Source organism: Pelodiscus sinensis, chromosome 19, assembly GCF_049634645.1.
Source record: "Pelodiscus sinensis isolate JC-2024 chromosome 19, ASM4963464v1, whole genome shotgun sequence".
Taxonomy (NCBI): domain Eukaryota; kingdom Metazoa; phylum Chordata; order Testudines; family Trionychidae; genus Pelodiscus; species Pelodiscus sinensis.
Genome location: NC_134729.1, coordinates 23,594,935 through 23,615,758, shown reverse-complemented (window position 1 = coordinate 23,615,758; position 20,824 = coordinate 23,594,935). Strand labels below are relative to the sequence as shown.

At 50.0% G+C, this 20,824-nt stretch overlaps 1 protein-coding gene across 17 annotated transcripts in view; it reads left to right on the top strand.

The window, feature by feature from the left end:
- The window catches only part of PTPRS (protein tyrosine phosphatase receptor type S), a 279,600-nt gene that overhangs the window by 156,578 nt on the left and 102,198 nt on the right, over window positions 1-20,824 (top strand). For all 17 annotated transcript variants that reach the window (XM_075903072.1, XM_075903067.1, XM_075903074.1 and 14 more), the window contains 2 exons: window positions 6,548-6,693; window positions 8,168-8,309. In XM_075903072.1, coding sequence (XP_075759187.1) covers window positions 6,548-6,693; window positions 8,168-8,309 — 288 coding nt within the window. The remainder of the gene's footprint in view (window positions 1-6,547; window positions 6,694-8,167; window positions 8,310-20,824) is intronic.

The window sequence follows — 20,824 nt, the reverse complement described above, 5'->3', positions numbered from 1 at the left end:
GTTACAAACAGTATCCAGTCCAGCAGAGTTGGCAACCTAGCCACAACTGGAGGCGGCTGTGGAGTCCGGCGCTGAAGCCAGGAGCAGAGCCCCAAGTGGCAGCAGAGTCTCCAGGACTGGTAGCCTGTCCCCCAGAGACAGTGGATGGTGGAACTCCACAGGGTGGCAATACTGGTGGGACCCCAGAGGGGCCCACCTGGAGGCTGGGACATGGAGCGGGCAGAGCCGCCAGCTAGTCAGCAGCAGGACTGGCCCCTGGGTGTAGGGAAGCCGAGTACAAAACCTGGGGGTGCTGCAGCTCCCCACACTCCTACTTCCCATGCCTATGTCTTGATTGTGTCATAAGGAGGTGGCTTGTTCTTGCAAAGGCTTTGCAAAAGTCCATCTCATAGACTCATAGACTTTAAAGTCAGAAGGGACCATTATGATCATCTAGTCTGACCCCCTGCAGTGCAGGCCACAGAATCTCACCCACCCCTCCTAGAATAATCCTGAGAGCTTTGGCTTTTTTGTGAAAGAATGCAGCAAGGGGAGAGAACTTGGTGGTGCTTCCATCATCAAGTCACTTAATTCTCTTAAGGCCATCAGAAGTGACATCTTGTCCTGCCCCTCCAGCAAAATGCCCACTTGTGCTTGGGCTAAAGATTCCAAACCCATTCACTGTGAGCTTGTTCCCAAAGGCCCTTACACAAGCTCAAACATGTGGGGTCATCTCCCTTGTGAACAAGGGCCTGAAGACCTAGAGCAGGTATAGCCAGGCAGAGAGAATGTCAACATGCTGGTGATGGGAAGAATGTCCTTGCCAGGCACCTGGACTTTGTTGGCCATGGCAGCAATGCTGAGTCTAGCAGCAAGAACAGAACATGCTTGAGGGCAGGGTGGGGGGCAGGGTTAAAGAGATGACATTTCGTTCCAAAGGAGTGGGAGGATGCAAACCATTTGCCTCCACCTGAACACAATCAGAGCAGGAAAGAAAGGTTCTGTTGCTGTCTGCTGTCAACATCCAGTGTGTCGTTTGCCCCTGGCTGTTTCTTTTGGGAAGTGAGTGGGTTGTGGGCCGGCTCTTGTTGGAATGGAAGGTTCTGTTTAGGTTGATAGGTTTTCATTAAGAAGTACAAAAAAAATATTGCAGGTGCACAGCAGGTGTCTTTGCATACGCAAACCCCACAGGCACAGAGCCCTGCTCAGATACAAAATTTGTATCTGCATCTGTGACCGCAAAAATGAGCCTCTGATGTCCACATTGACATCCAGAGATGCGAATATCCATGGACATAAACCAGATATCTGCAAATTTGCAGGGTGGGAGATACTACATTTGTATCTGCATCCATATCTACAAAAATGAGCTTCAGATATCTACATCCACTGATGCAGATACCTGCGAATATCTGCGGATTTGCAGGGCTCTACACAGGCAGCCTCTCCTAACAGGAAGGTCCTTTGAATCCAAGCATCTTCTCCCTCCTGTTTGATTCAGGCTCTCCCAGAAAGAGGCAAGTTTTTTTGTTTTTTTTTAAACCACAGAAGGCGGGAAAAAGTAAAATCCTTTTGTGCCCTGCTCTGAAGGAGCATCAGACTGTGAGTAAGATTCACTATAGCTTTCCAGGACCAGGTCAGTGAGGGCATAACCTTCATGTTTCCATCTGGGAGGATTGGTGAAATGGTGTAATATCTACTCAATAGGACAGTGATGTCAGGGTGAAAAATGGAATCTCAGAATGACTTAAAAATATCAAGACACTTCAGTCCTGGAATGTCAGTAGAAATACATAGACCCTCTGGTTGCTTGTACTAATGTTTTTTTTATTTTCATATTATTGCACCTGTTAGGAAAGTTGCCAGGGCCATTTACACACTGTATCAACAATTCTAACCAAAGCCTTGCATATCCTGATACAAACTGGTTCTGAATTCTGCACCAAAGATGCTAGATTCTGTGCCTCTCTGGTGCGGCATATTGGGAATTCTGTGGCAGTCTCATCTCTGCTTCACACAACTAGAACCGTGGAACACTAGACCTGGAAGAGACCTTGAAGTCATTGAGTCCATTCCCCTGCCGTCATGGCAGGACCTAGTACCGTCTGACCATCCTTGATAGGTGTCTGTCCAATCTGCTCTTGAATATCTCCAGTGATGGAGATTCTACAACCTCCCTAGGCAAATAACCTGTTGGGAAACAGAGACTGAGGCAGAAAAGGGCCACTTGCATAATTCCGACAAACCCTAGTCAAATCCACACACCTGGCGGAGAATACTTCCATGTGCTTGGTTGGAATTGGTGGGTGGCATGTTGGTGACCAGCATGGATGCTGTGGTTAGCAGAGGTCACAGGTAGAGGCTGGAGATGAGGAACCCAGTTTTAGAAACAGTAATTGATTTTCTCTCTACCCCCTAAGCTGGCAAATGAAAGTTAATAGTTTTGTAGCCCTTTCCATTGGAAGGGAATGCTTCATATGCAGTTTAGTAGAACAACAACCAGGCAAGGCAGGTATCTGTTCCCAAATTACAGAGGGGGATAACTGAGGCACAGATTAAGTGATTTGCTTATGATCATACAACGAGACAATGATAGAGCCAGAAACAGAACCTAGGATTCCAATTTCTCAGTCTCTTGTTGTAACCATGAGATAATACTACCTGTCCAGAGCCAGAAGTAGAACCTGAGCCCTAGTCTATACTAGGGAGTGATTTTGAAATAACTCCCCTTATTTCAAAATAATAAGTGGAGCATCCACACTACCAGGCCCCATTATTTCGAAATAACGGGCTGGTTATTTTGAAATCTGTGTTCCTGCTTTCCTTGGGGAATCAGCTTATTTTAAAATAGTTATTTCGGGAGTTGTTATTTCTAATTTAGTTGTTTTGAAATAATTTCCTAGTGTAGACATGCCCTGAGATTCCTAGCTCCCGGTAGCTTGCTCTAATAACTGAACCACCTTGCCTTCTAAAATAATTGTTGATTTTATGGATGATTAGTCACAGGCTCAATTTTTAATTTTAGTAAAGAATCTGATTCTTCTAAGACTGGTATGTGACTTTAATGCCTTTAAGAAGCCCTTGATCTGTGTGGACTCTTCAGTTTTTAACTCAGGGGGAGGAAGAAGATAACTCCTTGGGTAGAGACGATGCATTTTAGTGTTAGCCCAGAGCAGATTTTTACAAGCAAATGACAAATTCCTGAATGCAGGGGTTTCTAGCAAGACTTTGACAAGCTTCAGCTATAACTGTGCAAAAGCAACTCTGTGACCTCTAAATATAGATTTAGATATTTATAAATCTAATACTTGTGCACACACTGTTCAGCAGGACATAAGCAGCTCCAACAAATTGTATTTACCTCCAGCTTGGAAACAAACACTTGATTCCGTCACACACACTTTTATTTATATACCAGTTGCCCAGCAAGGAGACGGGACTGGGAAGAGGATGCTTCCTCTTCTCTTTAGATCACTGCAATTCACTTGGGACTTTTCCTGGGCTACCATTTGTCCTCTTCTGAAGCTCTTTCTTTCATTCTCTCTTTTTTTTTCTTGGCTGTCTGCATCTTGCTTTATAAAGCCTGAATATGTACATATAAATCTGCACATTTCACAGTCGTGTGGTCTACTTCCACAAGAATAACAGACGGCAGCTTTATGATCTGGGTGATTTTATTTGAACACAGCTGTGGCCTTGTGATTTAAATATTTCAGTAAATTTTAAGCTAACTAGGCTAGAGGAAACTGCTGGGAGAGAAGGTTAGAGATGGAATGGACATAGAAGGAAGGCTTCCTCTTTTCTAGCCTCCTCCCACCAAGAAGCTCTTCGATTCTTTCCTTTTTTGTAATGCTTGCCCAATCTTCCTCTCTCCTTCTTCCTCCAGAGGTGCTTTTCAAGGATGTGAGGCTAGGAGGGGAGTCACTGGCTAGGGAATGACTGCTGAAGGCGGGAATGTCAGTCCCTGCTGGATAAAACACAGCCTGCAGCTGTGAAGGTTTTGTTTGTATGTATGTTTTTTCAGGCAGCCCTGTGTCTCTGAGCAGCTGGATGTGATAGGCAATTGAGGGGCTTTTGGATTCCTCTCCAAGCTGTGCAGATCCCCTGGTTTGGGGTTTAAAAGACTGTAGCATCTCTTGGGGGAAAACTGCAGGAGCAGTCTACAAGCTTTGGCTGCGTGTTGGGTTTTGACAACTTGATTGTTTCAAGTGGTGATGAATTTGCTTTGTTGCGCTACATTGTCAGCTCGCTTTTCCAACATGTGGGGATGTGTGTGTGTATAAAATATACACATACATAGGTGCGCGTGTGCACACAAATGGGTCTCACACTTCATAGCTTCTGTAGGCTAAACGTGTTTCACGCACCAGGGGCTCCTTGCATCTCTCCATTCCCTCAAAGCTCCCTGGGGGCATCTTCCCATCCTCTTCTTTTTCAGGGATTCCCTGCACCTCGCCCCCATCCCCTCCCTTATCATAGAATCCTACGGTTGGAAGAGACCTCAGGAGATCATCTAGTCCAACCCCCTGCCCAAAGCAAGACCAATCCCAATTAAATCATCCTAACCAGGGTTTTCTCAAGCTGTGGCTTAAAACCTTTAGGATGGAAGGAGATTCCACCCCCTCCCTAGGAAACCCATTCCAGTGCTTCACACCCTCCTTGTGAAATAGGTTTTTCCTAATTTACAACCTGGACTTCCCCCACTGCAACTTGAGACCATCGCTCCTCATTCTGCCATCTGTCACCACTGAGAACAGCCTCTCTCCATCCTCTTTGGAACCCCCCTTCAGGTAGTTGAAGGCTGCTTTCCCCCCTCTCTCTTCTCTTCTGCAGCCTAAATAAGCCCAGCTCCCTCAACCTCTGCTCATAAGTCATTGCTCCAGCCCCTTCATTTTTGTTGCCCTCCGCTGGACTCTCTCCAATTTGTCCACATCCTTTCTGTAGTGGAGGGCCCAAAACTGGGTGCAGTACTTCAGATACAGCCTCACCAGTGCTGAATAGAGGGGGAATAATCATGTTCCCTGATCTGCTGGCAATGCTTCTACTACTGCCGCCCAATATGCTGTTAGCCTTCTTGATATCAAGGGCACACTAGTGATGACTATCCAGCTTCTTGTCCATTGTAATCCCCCAGTTCAGAGGCTCTGAATCCCCCCCTCATTCCTCCTGACACATGCTGTGCAGCCCCTCCCATATCATTGTCCAACATTCTCCATCTCTATGGCAAGGTCTCTGTCTCCCCCCCATTCCCTCCATAGCAGTTCCCTCCATTCACCACCTATGCCAGGGATTCTGGGTGAACTCCCTGTTTCTCCCTTTTTTCTCCCATGTCCATTTAGATTCTCTTTATTCACCTCTGTGTGCCCTCTCTCCCCATTCCAGGGGCTTTGTGCCCCCCACCAATTATAGCATTGTATATAGAGCAGTCGTTCTCAAAGTGGTCCGTGGCCATCCTCCAGGTGGGCCACAGGCTTGTGGCTCAACATCCCCCACAGTGGCCTCCTCCCCATGAAGTTGGAGCACCAAGAACCCTGCATTTCTACCCTGCTCCTGCACCTCCCACCCTCAGCCCACACCTGCACCCTCCCACCCTCCTTCCTAGATCCCCCTCAACTCCAGCCTGCTCCTACATGCAGTCACTCGCCACCCTCAGCCTGCTCATGCACCCAACCTCCCAGCCAGACCCTGCACCCTCCCACCCTCCAACACTCATTTTGACATTATGGGTGGTTAGCTGGTGGTCCACGGGGTGGGCTGTGAGCCAGAAAAGTTTGAGAACCACTGATATAGAGATATACTATCAAGTCAGAGGAAAGCAGGGGTGGGGAACCTTTTTTGGGTCGGGTGTTGCTGACCCACAGAAGAATCAGTCAGGGGCTGCGCACAAGTGAGAATCTCCTCCTTACTCCTCCTGACTGAGGAGAAAGACAATTCCCACATTCCCTTCACTAGAGCCTAGGGGGGCCCCAGCTAGTAGATGTTGTTGGGTGGCTGGGGGGGGGGGGCTGAAGTGCCAGCGTGGGATCCCCAATTCTAGGAGGGGAGCCTTGAGCCTTGGGGTCTGGATCCAGGCAAGCTGGGGGCTGAATCCGACCCCCAGGGCTGAGGTTCCCCACTCCTGGTGTAAAGTTTCACAGGATATTGGAGTTCTATCTTGTAAGTCACTAGAAAGAGGGCAATGCGGGCATGGAACACAGAAACAGCTCCCAGATATTTCCCAGATATTTCCTTGGAAACTAGTGCTTCATAGACTCCATGGTAACTCCCGAGCTCCGCTAGTGACTTTTGTCCTGATCCCTCCTTTGAGTCATGTGTTTGTATATGTGCAGAGTTTCTTTGAGGTCAGTGAAACTCTGCATAAGCACAGATATTTATTTCCAAGATCGAGGTCTTCATCTCTTTGTGCTTTGGTTTCCTCCATATCTGAAACAGGGCTAATGAAACTCCAGCACCAGTGGTGGCTTCATTTTGGTTTGGGATGTTGGGAGGAAGGGGGCTGTGATATTACAGGCAATTAACTACGGCTGCTACTTATAAGAGCATCTCTACCATTGTTTTTTTTTAAAAGGTTCCCTTGAGTTCATTAAAAAACCAGTGGACCAAATCGGCGTGTCAGGAGGCGTGGCATCCTTTGTATGCCAGGCAACTGGAGATCCCAAGCCCCGGGTCACCTGGAACAAGAAGGGGAAGAAAGTGAACTCACAGAGATTTGAGGTAAGAGACAACCTGTGACTGTGTGTGTCCACACGGCTGTGGTCAGATGTGTGACTGCAGCTAATGTAGCCATACCTGAGCTAGCTCGGTCAGATAACAAAAGTAGCAAAGCTGAGGCCGCATGGTCTGTACAAGCCCACCTGCCACCCTAGGATATATTTGTACAATTAGCCCCCACGTGACTGAAACCAGCTAGCTCAGTTAGGTCAGTGTTTCTCAGCCAGTGGTATGAGTACCCTTAGGAGTACTTGAGAGAAGATGAGGAGTGGGGTACGTCAACACAACTGAAATTTGGAGAAAACTAAATATTTGTTTTAAGTTTTACAGCGCTTTATTATTTTTGTACTTTTTACACCCAAAAATTTCATTGCCTTTCTGTCTACGATTAAGTTGTTTAAACAAATGTGTTGCAATGGTAGAAAAAAATGTTGGGTGTCTGAAAACTGTAGGTACTGAGGGTACTTATAATTTTTTTTTAAAAAAAAAGGGGTACTTTATAAAAAAAAGGTTGAGAAACACTGGCTTAGGCGTGTCTCTATGAGCTGTCATTGTCACATTGCTGTTTGATGTGTAAACTCTAGTGTGTGCATGAAACAAGTGTAAAGCAGCCTTGTTTCACAAATGCCCTAAGGTGTCAATAAAAGTGTGGAGGGGGTGGGGAGGAAGCAGAGGGTTAGTTGCAGAGTGAGTTGTCAGTTCTCAGTTCTCAGGAGGCTTAAGCTACATGAGAGTAGAACAGGCTAATTTGTTTCTTTTTTTTAAAAAAAAGGATAAAATTGCTCCTTCCTATCTACCAAGAAATGCAGGCCCGACTGGCCCTTTTAATATGATGTTTCTCCAGCTAGGTCAGCTCTTTAAATACACCTCCCCATCTCAACCCATTTTCTTTTTTTAAGATTAACTGCAGCATTATTGGCATTGATGGCTAGACCTAATTTATATCTAATAAATAAATAAGAGTGTGTGGTGGGGCATGGAAAGGGCAGAAGCTGTATTTTGACACTCTTAAGCTTGACCCCCCCCGCCCCCCGCACACACTCACATTGGCCTCTAGCCTGCCAGCTGTGGTTTGGGAGGGACATTCAGGTGTCTGCTCTTTGGGCAGATGAGGGGGGATAGAATCTTTTATTTTGTTTTTACATCTCCACTTGCCCGTTCCTGCAAAGCATGGCCATTTCCCTGGCATTCCAGGTCTTTTGGCTAGTGAGGAAACTTTCGGGAAGTGGGGAGGGTCAGGTGCAATTCAATCCTATGGTCATAGAACTTGGTGCAGAGCCTACTGTCACTGTGTTCCATGTGCATTGGGCAGGTGCTAAGGGGGGAAAGGGCAGAAATGATGGGGGAGTAAAGGAGGCAGGACGGGGAAGCTGTTGCAGTTGGACCAACGTGTACAGCTGCCCTCCGTGTGGGCAGGGCTGAGCATGCCCAGGGTCCGGGCTTCTACTCAATCCTTCTTTCTCCCTTTCTGCCTCAGACCATTGAATTTGATGAGAGTGCAGGAGCTGTCCTGAGGATCCAGCCCCTCCGGACTCCCAGGGACGAGAACGTCTACGAGTGCGTCGCCCAGAACGTTCACGGGGAGATCACCATCCATGCCAAGCTCACAGTTCTCCGAGGTAAAGCGCACCCCATCGGTGACGGGGCGCTGGCAGGGTGAAGGATGCCTGCTCCCTGGGGGAGGAGGTTGCCGTATGAGCAGCGGGGTTGAGTCGCAAATGCCCAACTTTGCCTGCTCTTAAAAGCATCCCTGATTCTGGGCAGCAGCCCTCAGTGTGCACCTCTCGTCCCTCAGGGTATTCGACCAAAGGCAGCTTGCTGGGAGTGGCTCTGTTTGCCCCGGGGGGTGGGAGAAGCTCGCGGCTTCATGGCTCCGGTCCCCAGCACTTGTAGTAGTATGTCTCCTCAGTTGCCTCCCCGTGGCAAGAGTGCGGAGCAGCAGCTGTGCCAGCGAGTGTGAGGACAGCTGTCGCTGCGCGGAGGAGGCTGCACTGGGACACCCTCTCAAGCCCCTCATGCTCCCATATGCTTCAGGTGGCCTTTCTGTCTCAGGGTATGTCTACACTACCCTCCTAGTTCGAACTAGGAGGGTAATGTATGCATACCGCACTTGCTAATGAAGCCCGGGATTTGAATTTCCCGGGCTTCATTAGCATAAGCGGGGAGCCGCCATTTTTAAATCCCCGCTGCTTCGAACCCCGTGTAGCGCGGCTACACGGGGCTCGAACTAGGTAGTTCGGACTAGGGTGCCTATTCCGAACTACCTAGTTCGAGCCCCGTGTAGCCGCGCTACACGGGGTTCGAAGCAGCGGGGATTTAAAAATGGCGGCTCCCCGCTTATGCTAATGAAGCCCGGGAAATTCAAATCCCGGGCTTCATTAGCAAGTGCGGTATGCATACATTACCCCGCTAGTTCGAACTAGCGGGGTAGTGTAGACATACCCTCTGTCTGCTCTCTCCTGAGCCATGGAAACTCCCTGCTCTGGAGGTTTATGGGCAGCTCAGGAAGGCTTCATTGTTTTTCTCTAAAATCTGATCCCTGCCATCCAGGGACCCAGGAGAGAAGGTATTGTTTGATGAAGTGAGGCTGCGCCCCTGTATGACAGGCTGAGCCCTAGCTGCCTTTCCTTACCCAGGTCCATCCTCCTCCAGTAACCCCCTCCCCTGTGCTCCATTGGGCCCCTTCTGGCCTTTGCTTCCACCTCTAGACCATTTGTTTCCCTTTCATTCTCTTTTAGCAGTCCCCATTGTAAGGGATGTGTCTATGGACTCTTCTTTCATTTGAAGCCTGCTCTGGGGGAAGTGGAGAGGCAGGGTCCGTGGTCGTCGTTCTGTGGCTTTTGATGCCTCCAGATGTTTCCTGCCTGCTGGGTGGTTATTTATTAGTCCCAGAAATCTCAAACCGCAACAACAAAAAACAAAGCCAACCTGCTAACTGGAACGAACCCGCTTTTGGGGAGGAGATGCATGAGATGCTTGGGTCAGACAAGACAGGCTTGCGAATCATTCATGGGGAATGGTATAAGCACTGGCCGAGTGAACACTGGCTGGATCGGGTGCAGCTTGCAAGAGGAAATGGTGTAGCAGTGACGTGGGAGCCTGGGATGTGTGGGTAGTTCTGGTAAGAGCACTGGTTCTACAGCTAGTTCTATATCTTTAGGGACAGGTTTAGGAGTTCTCAGTAGCCTCGTGGCATGGCAAAGGACTTTCTAGTCCATAAGGCTGTTTGGATCCGTTGCAAAGTATTCCCTTGGGTAACCTGTAAGATCCTTTTGCTGAATGGCCCAGGAGCACGTTTCTCATTTGTAGATGCCAGAGCCAGAAAGGACCACTATGACCGTCCAGTCTCATGGTTCTCAAAGTTATTTAAGCCTGGTCCCCTTTTTAGTATCCGTAGTAGTTTACACCACCACCCCTCCCACCACACAAGTAGATAGATCTAGCCAGTGCTTCACTTGAATCAGTTTTGACTTCTTTGTTTTTTCACTTGAGTTGTGGGGTTTTTTTCCTGTTGCTTGAATGAGCCAACACTCTATTGTAATAAGAGCAAAACTGTGATCGTGGTCTGTGCAAACAATTCGATGTGCACACTGCACTGTAGCAAACCGATTCACGTTCAGATAGCAACAACTTTACTATGCAGGCTTAACAGAAATCCAGCAAAATGCACAGCTCCATCTAGAGTGAGCTGCGCAGTGACACATGAGGGCCTGAGAGCTCTGGAGGAATCAGTTTTGCTAATTATTCATTGCTGTGAATAAGATGTGTGCAGTGAGGGGTACCCCCCCCAAAGCTTCTCTCTAGGGCTTTGCCCATTAGCAGCCTGCATAGCTTTTTAGGGTGCCTGAAAATTTTGGGCACCACTGGGTCTTAATGTCCACCCACCTCTTCCTATCTCTGTCCCCTGGCTTGACTTCCTCCAAAGAATATCTAGTTAATGTCAAAGTAAAAAGCCTGCCAGATCCACAGAACCTGTGCAGGAGCCATTCACGTTGTAATGAAGTCACTTCACAGGCATTTGCCAGCCCCAGGTATATACGGTCAGTTTCTGAATTTATTGTGCTAGTCTGCAGGATCTCTGTTTAAAAATTGCTTTTAAAATATTTCATTAATGTTTTGCTGAAGATTATAAAATCACATCTCTAAAAAATCATCCAACCCCCAGCTGCCATCAGTTGTACTGCATAGGGCAGCATAAATCCTAAGGACGGCCCTGCTTCTCTCGCACACACCCAAATAAATTCCGCATCTCTCAGTCTGAGAACCTCTGATCTTGTCTGAACTCCTATCTAACACAGGCTGGAGAACTGCCCCTGCGTAATTCCTAGAACAGATCATTTAGAATAACACCCGGCCTTGGGACAGGTCCACACTGGTGGGAAAAAATCAATGTAAACAAAAAAATCGACAATTGCGTAGCTGGAATTGCCCTATTTTACATTGATTTTTCTGGGGCAGGCCCACAGCAGGAGGTCGACAGGAGAAACTCTCCCGTCAACTTCCCTACTGCTTGCAACTGTGGACAGTACCATGGTCGAGGGGGGTGCCCTCAGCCTTTGATTTAGCAGGTATTTAGTAGGGATATATGCAAGTAGTCGCTCCCCGCCCCCACTTGCTGCCTCTTTCAGAGGGAGGCAGCAAGTATGGGGAAGCAGGAGCCAATTCTAGGGGGAGCTGGCTTAAAAGCCTGTTTTCTTCCCCATCTCTGCAAGGAGGGGCCAGGGGAGGCAGAAGCATAGCGGGGAACCGAGCATGAGCCAGAAACCACCTTGCACCCGGTCCCCTCTCCTTTTCTTCCCCCCCCCCCCCCCCCCCGCTGTGCTTGTGCTTTTTAAATGTATTAAGAGTTTGCTGGCTCTTAATACATTTAAAAAGCACAAGCGCAGTGGAGGGAACCAGGTGTGAGCCGGAACAGGTGATTCCCAGCTTGTACCCTGTCCCTCCCCACTGTGCTTCAGCCTTTTAAATGTATTAAGGAGCAGGGAGGACGGAGGTTCAGGGTTTCCCATAGGCCAATTTTACTTTTCTGGGGTTCCAGAGTTAATGGATTTTGTGGATCCCCATAGGCTCTGGGGTGGGAACAAAAATGAGGGGCTCAGTGTGCGGGACAGGACTGCCAGCGAGTGGTATAGGGATGCAGGAGCTGGGTGGGAGGTGGGGTACAGGGTCTGGAAAGGAGTTTAGTGGCAGGAGAGTGTGGGGGTATGAGGGAGTTTGGGGGCGGGAGGGGGTTGGGGCAGTAATGCAGAAAAGGTGAAAGGGTGAGAATGCAGCCAAATAGCTAGTTGTGGAAGGAGGCAAAGAGGTGGGGAGTAAAAGAAAGTGCAGCTTCTGCAAAGTAAAATTGTATCTCCCCTTCACATCTTTCCTCAGTCCCATGATCTCCCCCCAACCTGATTTCCTGCATCTCCCCATACTCCTCATTGCTACCCGGGCCCCCTCCCATCTTGCCCTCACATCCTCCTTCACCCCCTCCACCCACATCCCTGCGCCCCAGTGCACTCACTGGCAGGATAGCAGTGCTGGGACTTGCAGCCCCCCAGGAGCAGCGCTAGAGCGGGGAGAGGTGTGAGGGGAGGCAGAGTCTCTTCCCTCCTGTCCCAGCCATTTGCCTGCAGGCAGTGGCTCTGGGGCTGGGGCAGGCAGAGCCCAAAGTTGCCCAGGGCTGCCTCCAGCCTGGCTCGGCACAGCGGGGCTCTGGGGAAGGAGCTCCCTGCCCATAGCCCACGAGGAGCAACGCGGCGCAGCCTGAACCTCGGCACACCAGGTGTGACCAGCTCCACCCCCTCCCAAAGCAGGAAGCAAAGCCTGTTTCCAGGAGAAGGGGTTAACCTCTTAGCCCCCGGGAGCTGCACGTCCAGGCCAAGCTGGGGCAGCTCCAGGGGTGCACCTCTCCTGTTCCCCATCCCAGCAGGAAGCCTGCAGATGCATGGCTGAGGCTGGAGCTGCAGCACAAGCTCCCTACTGCACAGGGGGGAGACAGGTCTGAGCTCCCACCCCTCATGCCAGTGAAAATTGGCTTATGTGCTGCTTGTGGCATGCATGCCGGGGGTTGCCAACCCCTGCCTTAGACCCCACTCCCTTTCCAGAGCTGAAATAGAGACCAGATGTCCTGATGAGATCTCTCTCTCTCTCTCTCTCTCTCGCTCTCTCTCCAGAGATAGTAACAAAGTAAGAATGCATATTAACGTTTTAAGGCTAATCACTATCCCTTGAGTGATTTGCCGCAAGATGTCAGAATATGCTAGTGTCTAATATTTATTTAATTGTATTTCTTTTATATAGGAATTAGATACAGTCCTCTTGTCAGCTAACTGCTACATTGTCTGTCAAAAAAATTAGAGTTTTCCAGTGCCTTAGTAGCCCCTGGAAAGCGTTGATGTGTGTATGGGGGGGACGGATGGGGTTGGTTCTCCCACCCCCATTTGGTGCTCGGCTTGTACTGAGCATGCTCAGTAACACTGCTGAAGCCACTGTCCTCGGTCCACCCCCCTCATGCTCTCACTCTCTTCTCCCATGCACAGCGTGCACAGGTCTCCCCCTCCCACCAACAAAATCTGAAATGGCACCCCTGCCCCCGCCAAGCACCCTTCAGGCAGATGTCTCCAAGTCTCCATGCCACTTCTACGTTTCTTCACAGCGTGGCATTTAACCTCCCGTTATCAGCCCCCTCTAGAATCTGTGGTGTCACGGCTGAGGAAAGCCACTTTCTGACAAGCCTGGGCCTGTCTCCGAGTGCCACGGAGGGGCCTGGAGCTGCGTTCAATAGGCTGCCACTTGTTTCCGAGGAGCTGTGATGATTCCTAAGGAAGAGGTTTCCATGGCTTTAAGAGGAAGCAGCAGAAGGAGCATGTTGTCCTGGGTTGCCCCAGCAGTGGGAACGTATTCTTTCCTCAGGGGAGGTGCATCATTCAGGTAATGAGGAGCTATGCTCAGCAACCAGGGACTCCTTGCACGCACCTTGTGACAGCGGCTGCTCGGGAGCTGGCATCAGATAAGTGTCAGCCAGCACAACAGATGACAAAACAAGAACTCGCCTTTCCTGGCTGCCTGACTCATTACGCGCGGAGGTGGGCCCAGCAGAGCCCCATTAGCACCAGCGCCTCTCCAGCACACCTGAGGCAGTCTGCTCTCGGCAAGCAGTGCCCACTAGGACCTTGTTAGGTGCCTTTATTAGTTGGCTACTGTAAGGTCGCTTGGATCCCCAGTTAATGAAATCCAAGTGCCAGGGAGAGAGCGAGCAAGTAAGGTGATGAGCTGGAAGCAGAACGGGGCTGCAGGTTGTTTATAGATTTCTCCTCCCCGTTCCTCTCTCCTGCTCAGTTGAAGTTATTCTTCTCCTGACCTTTCCTCGGCTTTCAGACAGCAGAGATTGACTTCTCTTTACCCTGCGCTGGACTCATTTGTAAGTGCTGGGAGAGTTAAAAGGACAAAGCATGAATCCATTAACCTCTACAATCACAAAGAGAATCTGAAAGATAGCATGCTGGCATCTATTTCTCCTTTCCTCTGCCTCTTTCTCATTTCATCCCTTCTCTCCCACGCCCTCCACTCCTCACCTCTCTCTTCCTCTTTCCTCCTTGTGTCCCTCCTTACTGTGTTTCTCACCCTCAGAACATACTTCCAGTACCCTAGTGCACCACTTCCCAGCCTCTGGCTGCTGGGCCATGGCCCCTCTGGGGGCCAGGGGTACACTGTCCTGCCACGGCTGTACCCCCGCTCCTGCCATGGCTGTCAGGAGAGGCGGGTCCTACCCCACCTCTCAGTCAGCCAGAGCCGGGAAAGGGCACGGTCTCTTCCCAGACACAGAAGAGCGTTCTGCTGCTTCCATGCAGGAATGGAGTAACCATCATTCTGCAGCATGCCGGCTCTGCGTGGATTAATTCGTAGTTAATTCGAACTAAGCTAATTCGAATTAGTGCATCTAGACCTAAAAACTAGTTCGAATTAGCATTTTGCTAATTCGAACTAGCATGTCCACATTGAGCGGACCCTGAACCGGGGTTAAGGATGGCCGGAAGCAGTGCCAGCAGGGCATCAGGTTAGGACTCAGGAATGTCTCAGGCTAGCCGAGAGCTGTGCTTAAAGGGATCCAACCCCCACCCCGGACAGACAGTTCTCAGGGGTTCCCCGCTTGCTTGTCTAACTCAATGAGGGACAGCAAAGCAGTCCTGTCTTGGAGTGCCCTGAGTGCCCACACTTGGCACATCACAGCACTCGGCCATCAGCCCGGTGGCACTTGACGCAGGCTGCCATCCGGGGAGGGGGGGGTCAATCGGGGGGCTGCAGGAGAGCTTCCACCCCGAGGAGCCCGCAGAGCCACCCCAGTCCTCCCCATCGGGGGCTTGTACCCCATTTCTTCCTCACCTCCTTCCACTTACCCTTCCCTAGCCCCCCTTCCTCATGTACAAAATAAAGGACATGTGTGTTCAAAAATAGAAACTCCCTTTATTGAACAAAACTGGGGGAGACTGGGAAAAGGAGGCGGGAGAGGGGAAGAGAGAGGGTGGGAGAGGGGAGGGCAACTAAAATGATCAGGGGTTTGGAACAGGTCCCATATGAAGAGAGGCTAAAGAGACTGGGACTTTTCAGCTTAGAAAAGAGGAGACTGAGGGGGGATATGATAGAGGTCTATAAAAGCATGAGTGGTGTGGAAAGGGTGCATACAGAAAAGTTCTTCATTAGTTCCCATAATAGAAGGACTAGAGGACACCAAATGAAAGGAATGGGTAGCAGGCTTCAAACTAATAAGAGAAAGTTCTTCTTCACAAAGCAAATAGTCAACCTGTGGAACTCCTTGCTGCAGGAGGCTGTGAAGGCTAGAACTAGAACAGAATTTAAAGAGAAGTGAGATAAAGTCATGGAGGTTGGGTCCATGGAGTGCTATTAGCCAGGGGGTAGAAATGGTGTCCCTGGCCTCTGTTTGTGGAAAGCTGGAGATGGATGGCACGAGAAAAATGGCTTGGTCATTGTTTCGGTCCATCCCCTCCAGAGTACCTAGTGTTGGCCGCTGTCGGCAGACAGGCTACTGGCCTAGATGGACCTTTGGTCTGACCCAGTACGGCCATTCTAAGCTCAGGGCTCAGGGTCGGGGGTCTCACTAGACCACCTTGATTTTCATGCAAACCTGCTCCTGGGTGGCCAGGCTGGCAGCTCTCCTGCCCTAGACGGCCACTTTCCTGTGCCTAGTGCGGACATCGTGGATGAGGTCCGCGATCTCCGCACTAGACCAGGTGGGCACCCGCCTCTTGCGGACGCGGGCAGGCTCCCAGGAGCCGCCAGCCTGGTCCCGGAAAGAGGCGGAGGGCTGGGTGGCAGCAGGTGGCTGGCTTGAGCCGTGCCAGGCACAGGGTCTGCTGGCTGGGTGCTGGCAGGCTTGCACCTGGCACGAGCACCGTAGCCAGACCGTGCCCCTTTAAGGGCTCCGGGGCCAGGAGGGGGGCAGACAAGTTTCCCTGGTGGTGCCCAGAGTGGCCACCAGGGCAAGCTGGGGAGGGCTAGCCTCCCACTAATTCGAATTAAGTGGCTACACAGCCCTTAATTCAAACTGCTTAATTCGAACTAGGCGTTTGTCCTCGTAGAATGTTTACCTAGTTCGAATTAAGCACTCCGCTAGTTCAAATTAAGTTCGAACTAGTGGTTTGTATTTGTAGCCCCTATCAAAGTTAATTTGAACTAACGGCTGTTAGTTCGAATTAACTTTGTAGTGTAGACATACCTTGAGGGACAGCAAAGGAGTCCTGGCTTGGAGTGCCCTGAGTGCCCACACTCGGCACATCACAGCACTCGGCCATCAGCCCGGCTGCACTTGCCGCAGGCTGCCATCCGGGGGGGCCAATTGGGGGGCTGCAGGAGAGTTTCCACCCCGAGGAGCCCGCAGAGCCACCCCAGTCCTCCTCATCGGGGGGCTCATACCCCATTCCTCCCTCACATCCTTCCACTTACCCGTCCCTAGCCCCCCTTCCTGATGTACAAAATAAAGGACACGTGTGGTCAAAAATAGAAACTCTATTTAACAAATCTGGGGGAGACTGGGAAAAGGAGGTGGGAGAGGGGAAGGGAGAGCGGAGGGGGAAACCTGGGAGGCGGGAGCTGGAAGGGGGAAGCCAGGGGAACAAGGAGGAGGGGAAGTATCAAACTATGATACGCCATATCTTCAGTACTGTGTACAGATGTGATCTCCTCACCCCAGAAAAGATATTTTGGCCTTGGAAAGGGTTCAGAAAAGGGCAACTAAAATGATCAGGGGTTTTGAACAGGTCCCATATGAAGAGAGGCTAAAGAGACTGGGACTTTTCAGCTTAGAAAAGAGGAGACTGATGGGGGATATGATAGCGGTCTATAAAAGCACGAGTGGTGTGGAGAGGGTGTATAAAGAAAAGTTCTTCATTAGTTCCTATAATAGAAGGACTAGAGGACACCAAATGAAATGAATGGGTAGCAGGCTTCAAACTAATAAGAGAAAGTTCTTCTTCACAAAGCAAATAGTCAACCTGTGGAACTCCTTGCCGCAGGAGGCTGTGAAGGCTAGAACTAGAACAGAGTTTAAAGAGAAGTTAGATAAAGTCATGGAGTGGTATTAGCCAGGGGGTAGAAATGGTGTCCCTGGCCTCTGTTTGTGGAAGGCTGGAGATGGATGACACGAGACAAATGGCTTAGTCATTGTCTTCGGTCCATCCCCTCCAGGGTACCTAGTGTGGGCCGCTGTTGACAGAGAGGCTACTGGGGTAGATGGACCTTTGGTCTGACCCAGTACGGACATTCTTATGTTCTTATGTTCTAAGCTCAGGGCCGGAGGTCTCACTGGACCACCTGGATTTTCATGCAAACCTGCTCCTGGGTGGCCAGGCTGGCAGCTCTCCTGCTCTAGCCAGCCACTTTCCTGTGCCTAGTGCGGAGGTTGTGGACGTTGGATGCCTCCCCCCAAACCTGAATGAGGTCCACGATCTCCGCACTAGACCAGGCGGGCGCCCGCCTCTTACGGCCCTGGGCAGGCTCCTTGGAGCCGCCAGCCTGGTCCTGGGAAGAGGCGGAGAGCTGGGTGGCAGTGGGTGGCTGGCTCGTGCTGTGCCAGGTACAGGGTCTGCTGGCTGGGTGCTGGCAGGCTTGCACCTGGCACGGGCACTGTAGCCAGACCGTGCCCCTTTAAGGGCTCCGGGGCCGGGAGGGGGGCAGACGAGTTTCTCTGGTTGTGCCCAGAGTGGCCACCAGGGCAAGCTGGGAAGGGCTAGCCTCCCACTAGTTCGAATTAAGAATGAGGTTTACCTAGTTCGAATTAAGCGCTCCACTAGTTCGAATTAAGTTCAAACTAGCGGTTTGCCTGTGTAGCGCTTATGAAAGTTAATTCGAACTAATGGCTGTTAGTTCAAATTAACTTTGTAGTGTAGACATACCCCCACTTCCCGTAAAGTCTGTCTGACTCCAGTCAGGCTGGCTGGTTTGTCTGTTAATTCCATTTCCCAAGGGAGCTGAGCCCTGACAGAACTCGAGGTAGGACCCTTGTGATCCATCCCTTCAAACCTTGTGGTTCTAAAGAGCAACTGCCTATCCCCATGTGACCAGAATTCATTCATGTCTGCAAAACTGATCCTCCGGGGTGCAAGATATCTTGGGGGGAGGAGGGATGAAGCGTTTTTCAATTGTTGCTGACTCCAGCTGCTGCTGTTTTCTTTGGAAGCCTACAGAGAAGGGAAAGTGACTGTCCCACACTTACTGGCTGTGTCTACACTGGCCACTTATTCCGGAAAATCAGCCGCTTTTCCTGAATAACTTGCCAGCTGTCTACACTGCCTCCTTGAATTTCCAGAAAAGCACTGATGATCTACTGTAAAATCATCAGAGCTTTTCCGGAAAAACTATGCTGCTCCTGTTCGGGCAAAAGTCCTTTTCCGGAAAACTGTTCCAGAAAAGGGCCAGTGTAGACAGCACAGATTTCTTTTCCGCAAAAAACCCCCGATCACGAAAATGACGATCGGGGCTTTTTTGCGGGAAAGTGTTTTTCCGGAAAAGCATCCTGCCAATGTAGACACGCTTTTTCCAGAAATATTTATAACGGAAAACTGTTCCGTTTTAAGCATTTCCGGAAAAGGGTGCCAGTGTAGACGTAGCCACTGTGTCCAACAAGAGAGTTTCTCCAGGCTCCACATATATGGGAGGATCCCTGCCTCCCACCCCCTGCATAAGCAGGTTGTATTTTTCCATCCCCTTCTTCAGGCAGCGCAGGAGGAGCCGTCAAGGACAGATGTTTGCTACAGCAAGCTGGGCAAATGCACAGAACATTCGGACACGTCATGCCGTCATGTCCATTAAAAGCCTGGGGTGGGTGAATGCTCTGTGCCTGATGCAACTGTCCCTCGAAATGCCCTTCCCCGGCAGGAGGCTGCAGGCTTGATGGTTGCTGGGAGGACAGACTGCAGAATTCAGCATGAGTGAGAAAAGCTGGTATTGGGAGGAGCAGAAGAAGTTCAAGGAAGAATATATGTGGGGAGGAGTAGCTGAAGAAGATAATTAGGAAGGAACAAGGAAAAGCAGTGAGGAAGGGTTAGGATTAGCTTAATTCAGCTGTAGCTCTCCAGAGCAGAGTTCCAGTAAATACTTTCAGACCTGTGAAGCAGAAGCCCTGAGCCCGGACTACCCCCGAGAGCAGAAGCCCCGGGACTCAAGGAAGAAATCTCTGAGAATTTGAGCCCTGCTTTGAAATGCTTCGTTTGAGCCACAGAGAGGAAAGATCCTGGTCTAGAGAGAAAGAGAGAGGCTAGTTAAAGGGGAAGGGAGTAGCAGGGCAGAGATGTTAGCTCTCCAGGGAAGGTAGCTGTGGGCAGAGAGCCATGCACACACATACATAAAGAAGTTGGAACCGATGGCCAGAGAACAGGATCTGGGGAAGGCAATTCTCTGTCAAGTTTCTGTGTCTTCCAGATACACATGAGCTTCTGAAAGCTGCAATTGGGCTGTGCTTTTCTTGGCCATTCGTTCCGGCATCTGCTCTGGATGCCTGCTAAACAATTTTCTTTGTGCTTCTACAGGATGGAGGAGAATTGGTGTGGTAGTGTAAACGTAGACTCCTAGGAGCCAAGGGATTATATCCCAAGAGGGTCAATTTGGTCCTTTGCCCTGCAGCAGCTGATATGTTGAGTTCTATGCAGTTCACCCTTTGTGTGTAGCTTTTGGATGCAACTTGAAAAAAACAAGCTTCTATTAGCTGTGTATGGATCTATGCCCAGGGATTAAATTCCCCCGTTCCCACCACTGGCAAAGCACTGTGTGCTAGCTATAACTATCCATCCCTAAACATGGCTGTACTTTGGGGTAGTTTGAGAAGAAAGTGGCTCTCTAACCCTCAGCTCTCTTGTAATGGCTAGGGAAGCCTGGCAGAACCTGCTATAGGCAAGGCAAAATTCTCCATTGCAACCCCTTGGTTTTGTGCAGGTGTTTGTGGAAAATGATAAACAGTCACCTTTTGTGCTGATGTTTTCAACACGTGATCCATACCTAAAAGTAATGCCTGGTGTGGGTGTGGGGAAAGTTTAAGTAAAATTCCTACTGCTTTTTTTTTTTTAATCAGCAAAGCTGTGAGTGGTGAATCTGAGAGTGAAAATGTAGGTGGAGCTCAATTTATGGTGGATGCGCAATGTCTGAAGATTGGACAGCATAGCAAATCTCTGGGAGGCACGATTGAGATAGCCTAGGGGGTCCTGTGTGCAGAGAAGGAATTTAAGTGCATGGAGTCTATGTGCTAGGCTGGTCAATGAGAGGAGTGAACCCCAGAGTTTCACAGGTGGGCGTGGATTAAGTCGAGGCAGGTTGGCATCTCCATGCGGATCAGCTCTCATCAAAGTTGTCCAGTGCTGGGAGAAGTTTGCAGCACTGCACAGAGGTGGTGACAAAGCAGGCTATGCTACTTTTCTGTTCCTTGCCAGCCCAGGCTTTTCAGACAGGCTGAGACCACGCTCTTCTGCAGGGTGTTCCTGATCCACAACCTTCTGGGCTTTGGCCTCTATATTCACACAGACCCAGATTTGGGTGGGCCTACTTATTAACTGGGTGAGCTGTGGCCTGTGCCCATGCAGCAGAAATAAATAAAAATCCTTTTTCAGTTCTGAGTGCACAGTACAAAGAGTTGTGTCCGAAAGGG